Raw genomic sequence first — 13,007 nt, 5'->3', positions numbered from 1 at the left:
TTTGTTTTTTGAATAATTAAACTTTTTCGATAATTCGAGTTGGCCTCTGTCCCATCTACCTCAGATTATTGAGGCTCTACTGCATAGTTTCTCAATCTTTTTTGTCCCATCCCCCCCCCCAATGCAATCGAACCCATCGGATCCCATGTTATACCTGTAGCTTCTACCTTCCCCCCCCCCGGAACATTCCATCGCCCCCCCCCCCCAGAGGGTGTTAACACCCATGTTGGGAATCACTGCTCTACTGTAATGAACTGGCATCTCTATCCAGTTGATGATGGAAGAGATGTTCCTCCAACCAGTTGCCCTTTTTTTAGGTTGATTCATGAAGAGTTTATTCAGAGTCAGTATTATTAAGGTGCGATGCATGCTGTTGATCATGGCAAAATATTATGGGCCCATGAAATGAATGGATTGAAATCCAGTTGGCTATATGTTTCATCCTGGCCTTGATTTCTTAATGAAGCTTTAACTTTAATTTTAATAATTTATAGATGTGCTATTATTATCAAATATTGGGATTGTAAAATTTGACGGTACAAGATTTTCTAGTTTCATGGCAGTTTGTCTTCATACAGAGAAGGGTGTGGGGGCCATTAAATACCTGAGAAATCTGAAACTGCTATTAAGGACAATTTTTCTTGAGTGAAAAAATAACCAGGTTTATCTCCTAAAAAATTCGGCTGGCTTCTGAATGTTTTTGATTTGTCAAGCACTACCAATACATGCATAATGAATAAACATACGTACATATATTACAGAGAGATGCAAAATTTTGTATGTATCAGGTGACAAATTATGTATCAGGTGACAAATTGCTAAGTCTACCATTAAAAATGTGTATAATAACTTATAGATGAGAGCACATTTTTTTGGATTAACAATTAATTTACAGAAGGATTTAATACATTTCAGGTCAGTGATTTAGAGGAGGCACTGAGTTTTCTTGAAGAACAAGATCCTGCCGATTGTAATACATGGGAAACACGTTACGTGCTGTTGTTATGGCTATCCATAGTAGTTATGATTCCATTCCACATGAGCCGCCTTGACAACACTAGTGATCCTATCGAAGGGAAATCTGTCATGAAAAGGTAAAAAGAATTTTTTCATTAGCTCTGTTTTATATTTGTGATTTTATATCTATAGATATTGTATACAAAGTAAAAATGCTTGTTTTATCACACATTTTGAGAAACAAAGTAGCAGTATGATATAACCCTGGACTTGAAAAATCCCAGGTGACAGGTCTGCATGGCCAAAAATCTTGCACCTAAAATTTTCCAGATGTTTTTGATAAATTCAAGTCAGAGGACAGCACAAAATTTTTGTAAGCATATTAACCAACATGGAAAGAAATTTATTAAGTCCTAAAAAAACATTGTTTTGAACTGTAGAGATTTATGGTTTTCTTTGCCCACGACATATTAAATCAAGAGGTTTTCTGGCTATCATGCTAAGGAGAACTTGGAAAAGAAAAGTTGGTTGTCTCAGCCGAGCATCAAACCCTAGATCACTTGCAATCTGGAAAGCCCACTCACTATTATACAATGGTGAGTGCTTTTGGTATAATGGAGAGTGTGCTTGCCCAAGTTGCAAGAGGTCCAGGGTTTGATTCCCGGCAGAAACAACTAATTTTTCTTCCCAAGCTGACCTTGTCATAATAGCTAGAAAATTTCTTGATTTGATTAATTTAAACTGTTTTTCTCGAAAAGAAATGTGCTTGGCTCCCAAGAAATTCAGCTGGCACTTAATTTTGTATCCAATTTGTCAGGCCCTGATGTAGCTGACGACTTCATCTAGGTTGTAATGTGAGTTAAATTTTTAACTGTAGTTCTAATAAAAAGTGAAATACCTAAATGCATGTTATAACAAGGCATTGTATAATGAGGGGTTAACTTGATAGGTGTAAGTAATGTCCTCTCATCACACTTTTCTTCCTGCAAGTTTTCCTGGGCTTTGCCTATTCTAAGTTTTGCCCATGAACTGTGCAAATAGTCTCAGATAGATACCTATAGGATATATGGAAATATATACCTATACCTTTCCATATGTACAAGAGAATTGTTTTTCCTGTATTTTAAATTATCAATCTTCAGCTGTTACTAATCTCATAAATTCAAGATAAAAGTAGTTTAACCTGACTGTGTTATAAATAATTTATAACTATTTATTACTGCCATACAGTAATTATTACTGTATGACAGTATGATCGGCTCACATTGAATTCTTTATTTAATTAATGAATTAATACAAGCGGTAAAGACACCGTTGGGTATCCATGAAATAACAGAAATTGAAAATGCACGCAGAGTTCCCACACATAATGAAAATTTACCAAAATCAATCATCATCATATTTAACAGCAAAAACTCAAAAAAAATTTGATTACAAAAAGCCAAGAGTCAATCTTACTGCAGAAAAGATAAATGAGGTTTTTCGAGACACCAGAATTTATGTAAATAAATGCTTAACCATATAAAACAAGAATCAAATACAATTTGCCTGAGTGAAGGAAAGAAACATTTTTCTCTGGAGAGACGATAGTACAAAAGTAATTAGAGTAGCCTACTAAATGAAGAACAATTAAATAAGTTAGAGGCAAATGTCAATAATTCCTGAGAACTTCTTTGAGAATCAAGATAAACAATCGCTGGAGGAAATCAGCAAAGTCAACAAATTCATCAATCAGTATAGAAAAACAGATAAATCATTAACATTTCTTCTATTGAATATTCAAAAGCTTTGCATATTCAATACAAGAAAGGGCAAATTTCGACAACATATTAATATTTTTTAAGAACATTAAGCGAACCAATAGATATTATATGTTTAAGCGAAATATGAATTGAAGATGGTGAAATATTCAACTACTATATCACAGGCTTTAAAAATACAAATGACTACCATTGTTATGTAAACTGTAAAACTTATCTGTAGATCAGGTAGGGGGCGGGTGTAATTATGCATATCAATAACAAAATCAAATCTGTAAAGAAAAACCATTTAAAATTTGTCTCAGCTGAAGAATTATGTATTGGACTCCCAGATTATATGATATTGATATATTATTATTATACCTCTCACATTCTTATAATATATAATTTTTTAATAAAGAACTAGAAGCAAACATAAATTAAAAAACAATACATTAATAATTGAGATATTAATATAAACTTACATAGCCTCCTAGATAATGAAACTTCAAAATACCTTGATATAATTGCAATAAACGGATTTGTACCCCTTCATAATAGTATACAAGAGAAATTAATGAATCTAAAACATGTTTAGATTATGTTCTTACAGAACACAAATAAACAAAACACAAAAATTTCTGGTATACAAAACTCAAATAACAGACTATTATCCAGTAATAGGATTTATTAATTTTTTTACAAAAGAAACCAGGAGAAAAAAAATGATCAAGACAAACATTTAAATGTAATAAATTATAATAAATTCAAAGTTTTTTTGCAAATATAAATTTTGTTGGTGTCCTAGAGGAAAGATGTCTAGAAAATAAATGCAAACGATTCTTGGATATTATAACATTAAATTCTAATCTCTGGACAAAGAAAGTTAAAAAGAAACCCTAAAAAAGCAAAAACAATTGTATCAATAACAAAATAGTAAACAGAATAAATTACAAAGAAAGGTTGTACAAAAAAATATAAAAAACACCCAAATATTGTTTCATACGAATTAGAATACAAGAAATATAATAAAGATCTGAAAATGTATATTAAAAAAATAAAACAGGAGCATATTAGAGATACATTTAGGCTATGTGGAAATAACAAAAAACAGCAATGGAAATGTATAAATCACAATATTCTAAATAAAATTGTAACACACAATACACTTCCAATTTCTGACAGCAATAAACATCTAGCAAAAAAATTCAATGAGAACTTTATAACAAGAAACACAGAAGAAATGGAATCAGGTACAGATTATAATTGTGAGGAGAAGCAAACAATAACTATAACAACTTGATGTATTTTTTTCAAAATTAATGATAATGAGATCAAGGAGATTATAACAAAATTAAAGATTAACAAAGCAAGTGGATACGATCAAATAACCCCTAAGATATTTAAAATAATCACCCATTATCACATAGACATAATAAAAGCCCTAATTAACTCATCTATACTAAATGGATTCTTTTATAGGGAGTTAAAATATGCCATTGTACATCCCATTTATAAAACAGGAGAGACATATAACTTATTGAACTACAGACCTATATCAATTCTTCAGATTTTTTCAAAAGTAATAGAAAAGTGTATGAAAAAACAGCTCATAAGTTTCTTAAATTATCAGAACTATCTAGCACCTAACCAATATGGGTTTCAAGAAGGTAAAAATACAGAAATGGCCATTTTAGAACTAAGTAATTATTTGAACACCAGGTTTAACTATAATAAATATTCAATAATGGTTTTTCTGGATTTAAAAAGAGCTTTTGACTGTGGATCTAGTGATACTTACAAAGAAATTGTCATTAGCTGGTATATACAACCTCTGACAATAAAGTTCGGTGAATGAAGTCGGAACGGCCGATCTGGCAACACTGGCGAAGCAAAACACTGCACATGCATAGTGGCAGGTGTTGACATCTGCCGCCACCGTTGTTCAATTGAGTGTTGTTTGTGTTCCGTGAAAGACTTGTTTTACAAAGTGCTTGTTTAGTGCGTTGGTTCTTAACTGAGAACAGGAAAATCAACAAGGAATTTCTATCTGAGGAAACGACGATGAATGCTGCAAGGTACATTGAAATTTTGGCCCGTTTCATGAAACGTCTACGCAGGGTACGACCTCAGTACGCACAACAAGGTTCATGGTTTCTTGTTCACGACAATGCTGGCCCTCACACAGCCAATATCATCAAACAGTTCCTGGCAAAAAAGGGGTTGGTGCAAATTCAACATCCACCATACTTGCCAGATCTCAATCCTCCAGACTTCTTCCTATTCCCACGACTCAAACTCGCTTTGAAAGGAAAGAGATTTGACTATATTCCTGACATCCAATGAAATGTGAGGAGGCTTTTGAACTCCATCCCAAAAGAAGACTTCTTGTAAAGTTTCCAGGACATGTATAGGAGATCTCAGCGGTGCATAGTAATGGGAGGTGACTATTTTGAAGGACAGTAAGGTAACCTTTGTTAACATTTCATCTACGTTAATGTTACAGGACTATTCACCGAACTTTATTGTCAGAGGTTGTATACGAGGTAATACATTAAACTGATTTAAAACATATTCTCTAATAGAAAACAAGCAGTTAAAATAGGTGAAGAAATCAGTAAATTTCTAGAAGTAAAAAAAGGAGCACCCCCAGGGATAGGTTCTCGAGCCGATTTTGTTTCTTGTTTGTATAAATGACATATTCAAACTGAATATAAATGGAAAGGCGATTTCTCACTGACTACATAATACTGTACGTTGAAGATACCAAAATTACAAATTTAATAATAAAGTTGAAGAGGACCTATTCAAAATCAACAATTGGCTTAAGAAAAATAAACTAAATATACAAAATACATATGCTTGAAAACAAGAAATATAAATAATTTAACAAAAATATAAATCCACGATCACTGTCCATGCCAATATATTCCACAATCCAAGTGCCATGAAATTGAAAGAGTTCAGGAATACAACTACCTAGGAATCATAATACAAGATGACCTAAAATGAAACTCACAATGTAAAAAAATAATTAAAAAATTAAGAATGTATGCTCTCCATTTTATATAGATTAAAAAACACAATCAACAGTAATTTTCTAAAAGATTTATTTTATACTTGGATATACTCAATAGTAACATATGCAATCACTGCTCTGGGAGGTGCTTATCAAACAAATATACAAAAGCTTGATAATATATATAATAAAATAAGGTCCCGAATAACAAACAACACAGCAAACAATTATGCAACAGAATGTCACAAACTAACTATAAGACAGAACTATATTTATAGACTAATAAAATTTTCATTGTCAAACAAGGCTAGAAACAAAACAAAGTAGAACATCTAGATTGAATTACATATATCAAATGCCGAAAACAAATAAAATGTATTCCAAGAGTTATAGATATACAGCACAAAAAATAATGAGCTATACCATGCAATCAATCATACAAATAATAACACTAGATCCAATCACAATATATTTATATTCTCAACTAGCTATAATACCCGGCGCTGCCCGGGTTTTCTTCAATGAGGCTTTTTTGGATCACGTGATATCTCCCTCTCTTTTTCTTGAGGGACATACAAACTGTGTCCAAGTTAACCAATATGGCGACCTGCGCGATTCATGAAATAAACAAATCTAGATTTACACAGAAATGAATGTATATTTTTCTTTTTTTAAGGGGCGCTAGGTATTTTGATCCCCCCCCCCCCTATAAAAGTATAGGTTTGGCTAATTACTTCATATTTAATCTCCTGGGCTTCGTATATCTCTAAGCGAACTGAATATTTCAAAAATCGAGAATTCAATACAATTTTTAAAATTATTGATGGGGCGGAAAATCCCACTAATTTCCGCATTTCTACAGTAAAATCGACAATTTTAGCACTGATTTCTATGAGGATCACCCTTTTCCTGACTCTCAGAGTGATGCTGATGATTATTATGACGTCTATTCAAAAAGCCTCATTACTGAGAGTATATTGAAAATGTGGCAAACCATTATAAAGGTATAAACTATCATACATATACTAACAGGATTAAAGAAGTGACAAACCGTTGTAAAGGCATATACATGTCTGAAACGCATTGCTAGGGAACCACAGTAACCAAAGTAAATGTTCGGAAAGTGATTGTTGAGGCCCAAAAACCATTGTTGCCCGACAGTTTTTTGCCCATTTGGGGCATTTGCCCTGGTCTGACGAAATTTTAAAGTAGCCTATCGTTCAAGTCGGGTCCCATTTGGTATATATGCAAAATTTGGCGACGATCGATCTAAAATTGTAGATTTGTATAGAGAACACACACACACACACACACAGACAGAAAATCAATTTTATATATATAGATAAACACTTGTCTTGAATCCATACTACAACAATAATAGGTCATAAAATAACACAAAATAAATCATTTATAAAAAAAAGGGGAAAAAATTCAAAAATATAACTATTCCTGCTATCAACTGAAAAATACATGTGATTATATGACCATACGTAAAGTGAATTCGGTGTATGCCAACTGAAGAATTTTTTTTTGTTTATATTTATACGTATATATATATATATATATGTATGTTTTCTTTATTTCAGCTAAAAGAAAAGGGGAAAAAACTAAAAATATAAATACGACTTTATAAAATATTTAACCAATTAGTACATTAACAAGGCTGTTTCAATATCCAATTAACTCTTGAATCTAATTTATATTGACCCACTGGAAGGACTTGTAGTCCCTTGGGGTCACAGAGTGTCTGCGTCATTGTAATGTATTTTTTTGTGTTTCTCAGTTGTTTCGATTGTATGTTTTATGTGTTGTGTTCAGTCCAATAAAAAACAAATATGCATGCAGGGTGTATAAGACCCCAAGTATGTTGATTTAGTGATATTTTAATGAATAGAAACTTTTTCCTGTACAAAAGCACCTGTTCAACTTGTTAATTATTTTTTCATTAAGAGCTTTCATCATTCTCTTCATTGGCTCTGTCACTTTGTAACTTCAGGCCAGTATCTTGGTTGCTGAAATACTTAATCACTTATTTCATCATTGCCTTTGAGAATTTATTGGTCTGAATCATGTATTCTTTCTTCATAAAAACCAGTTACTGGTTTTGATGCAGACTTTCGAGACAATTGAAAAATCACAAGAAAATATGCCTTGCGACTCACAATTCATTTTTATCAAAAGGCCAATTTATGGGGGGAAATGGCTCACAGTTTGCATCTGCACTTTGAAAATAGTGACCTGGAACTTAACTACTGAAAGAAGGGAATTTGCTCACGTGTGTATGCTACAAGAACAAATCCATTCTATAAGAAGGCCTTGTAATTAAAAAATAATTATTAAAAAATACCTATAAAAAATTAATTTTTTCTAGTGGCATGCAGCGCCATCTTAAGAGCATCATACCCCCCGGGCCAAGGGATTTTCCTGAAGCCTTATCTGGAAAATTCTTGAAAAATTCAACTGTTTCTCATTTTTCTGAGGCCCTTCCCATGCCCAGGTGGGCCACATGCGTTAAGCTACTTCACCCAACACCAACTCTGGCCATATCGCTATATTGCAATTTATGCATCCATGCGTTAAGCTAGCACTGGTGGCATTTATTGCTTTTCTCATTTGGAGTGCATAGTGCTTTCCATTGGAATTCATTTTTAATTATGATGTATTTCCTTAATTCTGAACTAATTTTTTTCAAATCAAATTTATTCATTTCCAACATACATAGATTTAGATTAGTTTAAAAAAAAACATATTTATCATCCAGAGGCTGTGATTGAAAATTTACATGATAATGAATAAAATATATAAAGCATACGACATGAACAGAAACATAAAAAAAAGACACATAGACACATATAAAAGAGACAAAATTATCACTGTCAAATAAAAAAATACGTAAAGATCAAAAATCAAGAATGAAAAAACATACACAACACAAAAAAGACAAAGTTCTTAATGCTTGGCAAGAAATGTAAAATAAAACAAAACATTAGATAAAACATATATGAAAAAAAATGAAACTCGCACATACATATAGACAAACACAAACAAGAACAATTTTTTTTCAATTGAAAAAATATGCATAATTAAAGTAGCAAAGGTAAATTGAATAAATTTTATTGCTCCTAAAGGTCAAAATAAGGGTCTACATTGTCTATTGAAATTAATAATTTAAATAATAACTTTTTAAATGCTGCCTGCGTGGGTATATTTTGTATTTCTAGTGGTAGTGAATTATATAATTTTGGAGCTAAATAATAAAATTTCAAATGGGAAATAATGTAACAAAAAATTGAAATGATTTTATGACTTGAAAATTTTTGTATTATCTAATACACGAAATTTGCGAAAATTACTCTCAAACCATACACAGCTTCAGTTTGGCGCAATATAATTCAGCCAACCCAGAGATGTCACTTGACAAGATTTCTTATCACGTGGTAGTTCGACCAGTGACAAAAAAATTTGGTGGGTTCTTCGCCTAAAATATTTGGACATATAGTGGGTGTAATTTTCAAAAAAATTAAACTTTTGAGGAATGGCAATGAATAATTTTAATCAAATAAATTTCAATGATCTGAAGCAATCGTTTTGCCAATTAGCAAATTATCAGAATTGGCCAGTTAAACTTATTTCCATGTATGTTTTTTCCTTGCATGTGTCTGCATAAAACAACACAAATAATGATGTGATTTCTTTTTCTTCCTGTAAAGAATATTGGATGTGGTGAAGTCATATCTTAGTGTCTGTGATAAGGCCAGAGATGCTGCTGCTTTCCTATCATCTCATTTTATTATCCGACCTGATGTTATGCCTTTGTATATGAAAGAATACTTGGAGTGGTGCATGCAGGTACAATATATTCTTTATAAGATATAGCATTTATTTAGAAATGTTATGAAAATTAGTTATTAAAAAACTATTATAAATGTTTACAAAGTATTGAATTTTTTTTGTCAGCACCATCTGTGCTAACAAAAGAATTCCTTATTCAAAAGTATTGGAAGATTTTTTGAAACTTTCCTCAATTTCAGTAGTATTGAATTTTGGTGTCATTTTTGTTAAATAGAAATTATGAAAAGATGATTTCAAGCCATATGGTAAACTAAAGCTATAACCAGGAATTTTTTTTTTTGAATTATGGCCGAAGCTGGTATTTCTGACACACTGATAGTATGGTAAATAAACTTAATCACTTGACTCCATACACCTCGTACATCAGTAATTTCCTATCAGCACAATACCACAAGGTAATTGGACCCCCCCCCACAACACTATCAAGAAAAACAACAGACAACAATGGTAGTTACTTGTTCCCTGCAAACCTATAATCATGATTGTCCATGGCAGTTCCAAGATGGGTAGCAGAGCATCAAAGAAGCAGCATATAAAGAACCATGACAGCTTAAGATTTCCTCTGTATGCATTCAAAACTAGGTGATTCTCAAAGTATGCATCACCAACCTTTGTCAGTGGCATTGTCACAGCATGATGGTAATATTGATGTGTTCTGGTTCTCAGTGCTCTGAAGTGGTTCTTTTATATGGTGGATGCAGAATATCTACTGGACTTGTTTTAAAAAAGAACTAAGAAAATTTTCAGCAATTGTGGAGCTTAATTTGTGATCATAAACTTTTATGAAAAAATCATACAAGAAGGTTATTGAGTCGAAGCAGTTAAAAACTACAAAACTTTTACTTGATCATTCAAACTTTTCTTTTTCGATTTCCATAGGTTCTGAAGAATACAGACAGCCAAACAATGTCTGGATTGAGTTTGCAAGCAGGAATACTTTCAAGTTTGGCTTTAATATTCAAACAAGGCAAAAGAGAAGACATGAAGCACTTTGGATTACTCGTGCTGCAAAATGTTATCAGTCAAGGATTCAGTGAGAGTAGTAGCACAATTGTCAGAAAGATGTTCCTTAAATTAGCCCAAAGAATCGGTTAGTTTTCATTATTCATTTTGTTGCTTTTTTCTTTAGGCACAGGAGTAGATACAACTGGTACTTCCCCATATATATAGATGGCTCCAAGAGCCCTGGGCATGTCAGTTGTGCCTACATCTGCTGTGAGGAGACATCTTTCAAACTACCTGACACCTTCTCTATTTATTCTGCAACGATGCAAACGCCACAGACGATGCATAGTTTATAGTGACTCTCTCAGCGCATTGAAAGCACTGTGTTCCTTCACTTTCCACACTCACCATTCATTCATACCATTTTTCATCAACTACATTACCTCAGTCATCATGGTACCACAGTAAAATTTTACTGGATACCAGGTCATGTTGGAATACCGGGCAACGAGAAAGCAGACACAACAGCTCGAACAACAACTAACATTGACAGTAATCTTTTGGTCCCTGCCAGTGACCACTTCCCAATCCTCCAAGAAGTGATGCATCGCGCTAGCAGGATCATTGGAATAATCAAGTAAATAATAAATTACATGTCATCAAGCCCACACTTGGCTATTGGCGTTCGAGCTGCAGGACTAACTGAAAGGAGGAAGTTCTGCTTGCCCGGTTACGCATAGGACACACAGTCACCTTACACAATCATATCTATTATTATAAGAGAGTCAACCAGAATGCCCTCATTGTCAAAGTCCATTGACCATTGCTCATGCTTTTACTTGTTCACATCATCGTCATTATTTTATGACCGCTTTTGGTCATAGTCATCTTTCACTTCATGACATTTTAAATGACCATTGCGATGCATCTCACATTTTTAAATTCATCAAAGCCATTGGTTTTTACAATTACATATAGTTTACAATCCACGTCATTGTTTTACGTAGACCTACTTTCTTGACATGACAAGGACAATTTTCCTTTTTTTATATTGTCATTGTTTTGGTGTAGTTTGACCAAATTGGTCCTTGCGTCAATATGCTAAAAATCTAATCTAATCTTGTTGCTTTTTTCAGGTTTTAAAAAGCAATATAAACATAGATGTCTGGTTATGTTGCTGAAATTATGATTAATTTGAATAAAAGATTTTGTTTTAATGATTATTTACGATTCTTTATTACTTTTTTTTTACTTTTGTTTTTTCAGGACTAAGTTTTTTAAAAATGAAAGTGGCAAATTGGCGTTATAACAGAGGAACTCGTTGCCTTCTTGATAACTTGGGAAGTGGAGACAGAGGCCAAGTTCAGTCGTTTTTCAATAAATCAGACATAGGTTGTGATAAAGATGATGAGTCTGAGCAGAATTATGACATTCCAGATGAAATCGAAGATGTTATTGAACAACTGCTAGTAGGTTTACGAGACAAGGATACTGTTTTAAGGTAACTTACTGTTTTAAGAGCTTCCATATTTATGTAGTGCTGCCCGCATGATGGTGCTGGCGTATCTTCCCAGCTTGTGTAATTATTATTCTATTTTCTGCTGGTGGCATTACAACAGAAATCGAGAGTCAAAGGCGTCTGGCTCTGGTTGTTGATGGTTGATGTTGTCCTACTCACGGACGCCACGCGTGTCTGTGTCTTGCCTTGCACGGGCCACATTTTTCTCTACCAGCATTCCCGTTTGTGTTATGCAAATATTATCCATTGTAAATAAAGTGTAAATATATAAACGAAATCATTTCATAGATCAACTAAACTTACATAAGACTACCATAATTTTTTATGGGTAGTATATTTATATTTTATCTGAATTATTTGCTTTTTATTGCTCTTATTAGGTTTCTGTACTTTTTGATATAGTTTAGATATGTATTCTACATCCATATTTTTTATGGGCTTCTTTTCTCAGCCACCCGATTGGGCATTTTTCTGTTGTGACCTTTGTATTTGTTAGACTGCGTAAGATAAGCTAATGTTTTTTGGATCTAAATACAACAAATCTGTTAGAAATTCCCCCATCAAATGTGTTTGCAAGATACATTTTAGTAATTGTAGATTGATTGTTACTTAATTTCTTCTTTATCCATTTTAAGCTATATTTATCCATATTCTTTCTTTTTCCATTCTAAAAGCCAATAGAATTACCAATTCTATTCTTTTAGATAAGAAAAAGTTACTTTTGCATTTTAATGTATACGTAGGTGGTCTGCTGCAAAGGGCATTGGAAGAATCACTGATCGATTGCCAAAAGAACTTGCAGATGATGTAGTGGCCTCTGTGATGGATCTTTTCACACCCAGAGAAAGTGATAGTGCTTGGCATGGAGGATGTCTAGCTCTGGCAGAACTAGGTTATAGTTAACATTCTGTTTTTCATATAAGTTCAACTTGCTAAGATTGATTGTGTCTATAGCATGAGTGGCAACGTTTCCTAT

The 13,007-nt window shown here is 32.9% G+C and overlaps 1 protein-coding gene across 1 annotated transcript in view; it reads left to right on the top strand.

Annotated features, from left to right (window-relative positions):
- Positions 1–13,007, top strand: part of Tbcd (tubulin folding cofactor D) — a 35,343-nt gene that overhangs the window by 5,172 nt on the left and 17,164 nt on the right. The window contains exons 2-6 of the mRNA XM_089237909.1: positions 916–1,094; positions 9,426–9,564; positions 10,447–10,657; positions 11,779–12,013; positions 12,775–12,923. Of these exons, the coding sequence (XP_089094035.1) occupies positions 916–1,094; positions 9,426–9,564; positions 10,447–10,657; positions 11,779–12,013; positions 12,775–12,923 (913 nt within the window). The remainder of the gene's footprint in view (positions 1–915; positions 1,095–9,425; positions 9,565–10,446; positions 10,658–11,778; positions 12,014–12,774; positions 12,924–13,007) is intronic.

Source organism: Pholcus phalangioides, unplaced genomic scaffold (assembly GCF_987345545.1).
Source record: "Pholcus phalangioides strain wild (caught in Gottingen) unplaced genomic scaffold, Ppha-v1.0 ptg000010l_1, whole genome shotgun sequence".
NCBI lineage: Eukaryota > Metazoa > Arthropoda > Arachnida > Araneae > Pholcidae > Pholcus > Pholcus phalangioides.
Note: the sequence above shows the minus strand (reverse complement) of the source record. Positions and strands in the feature narration are given on the sequence as shown.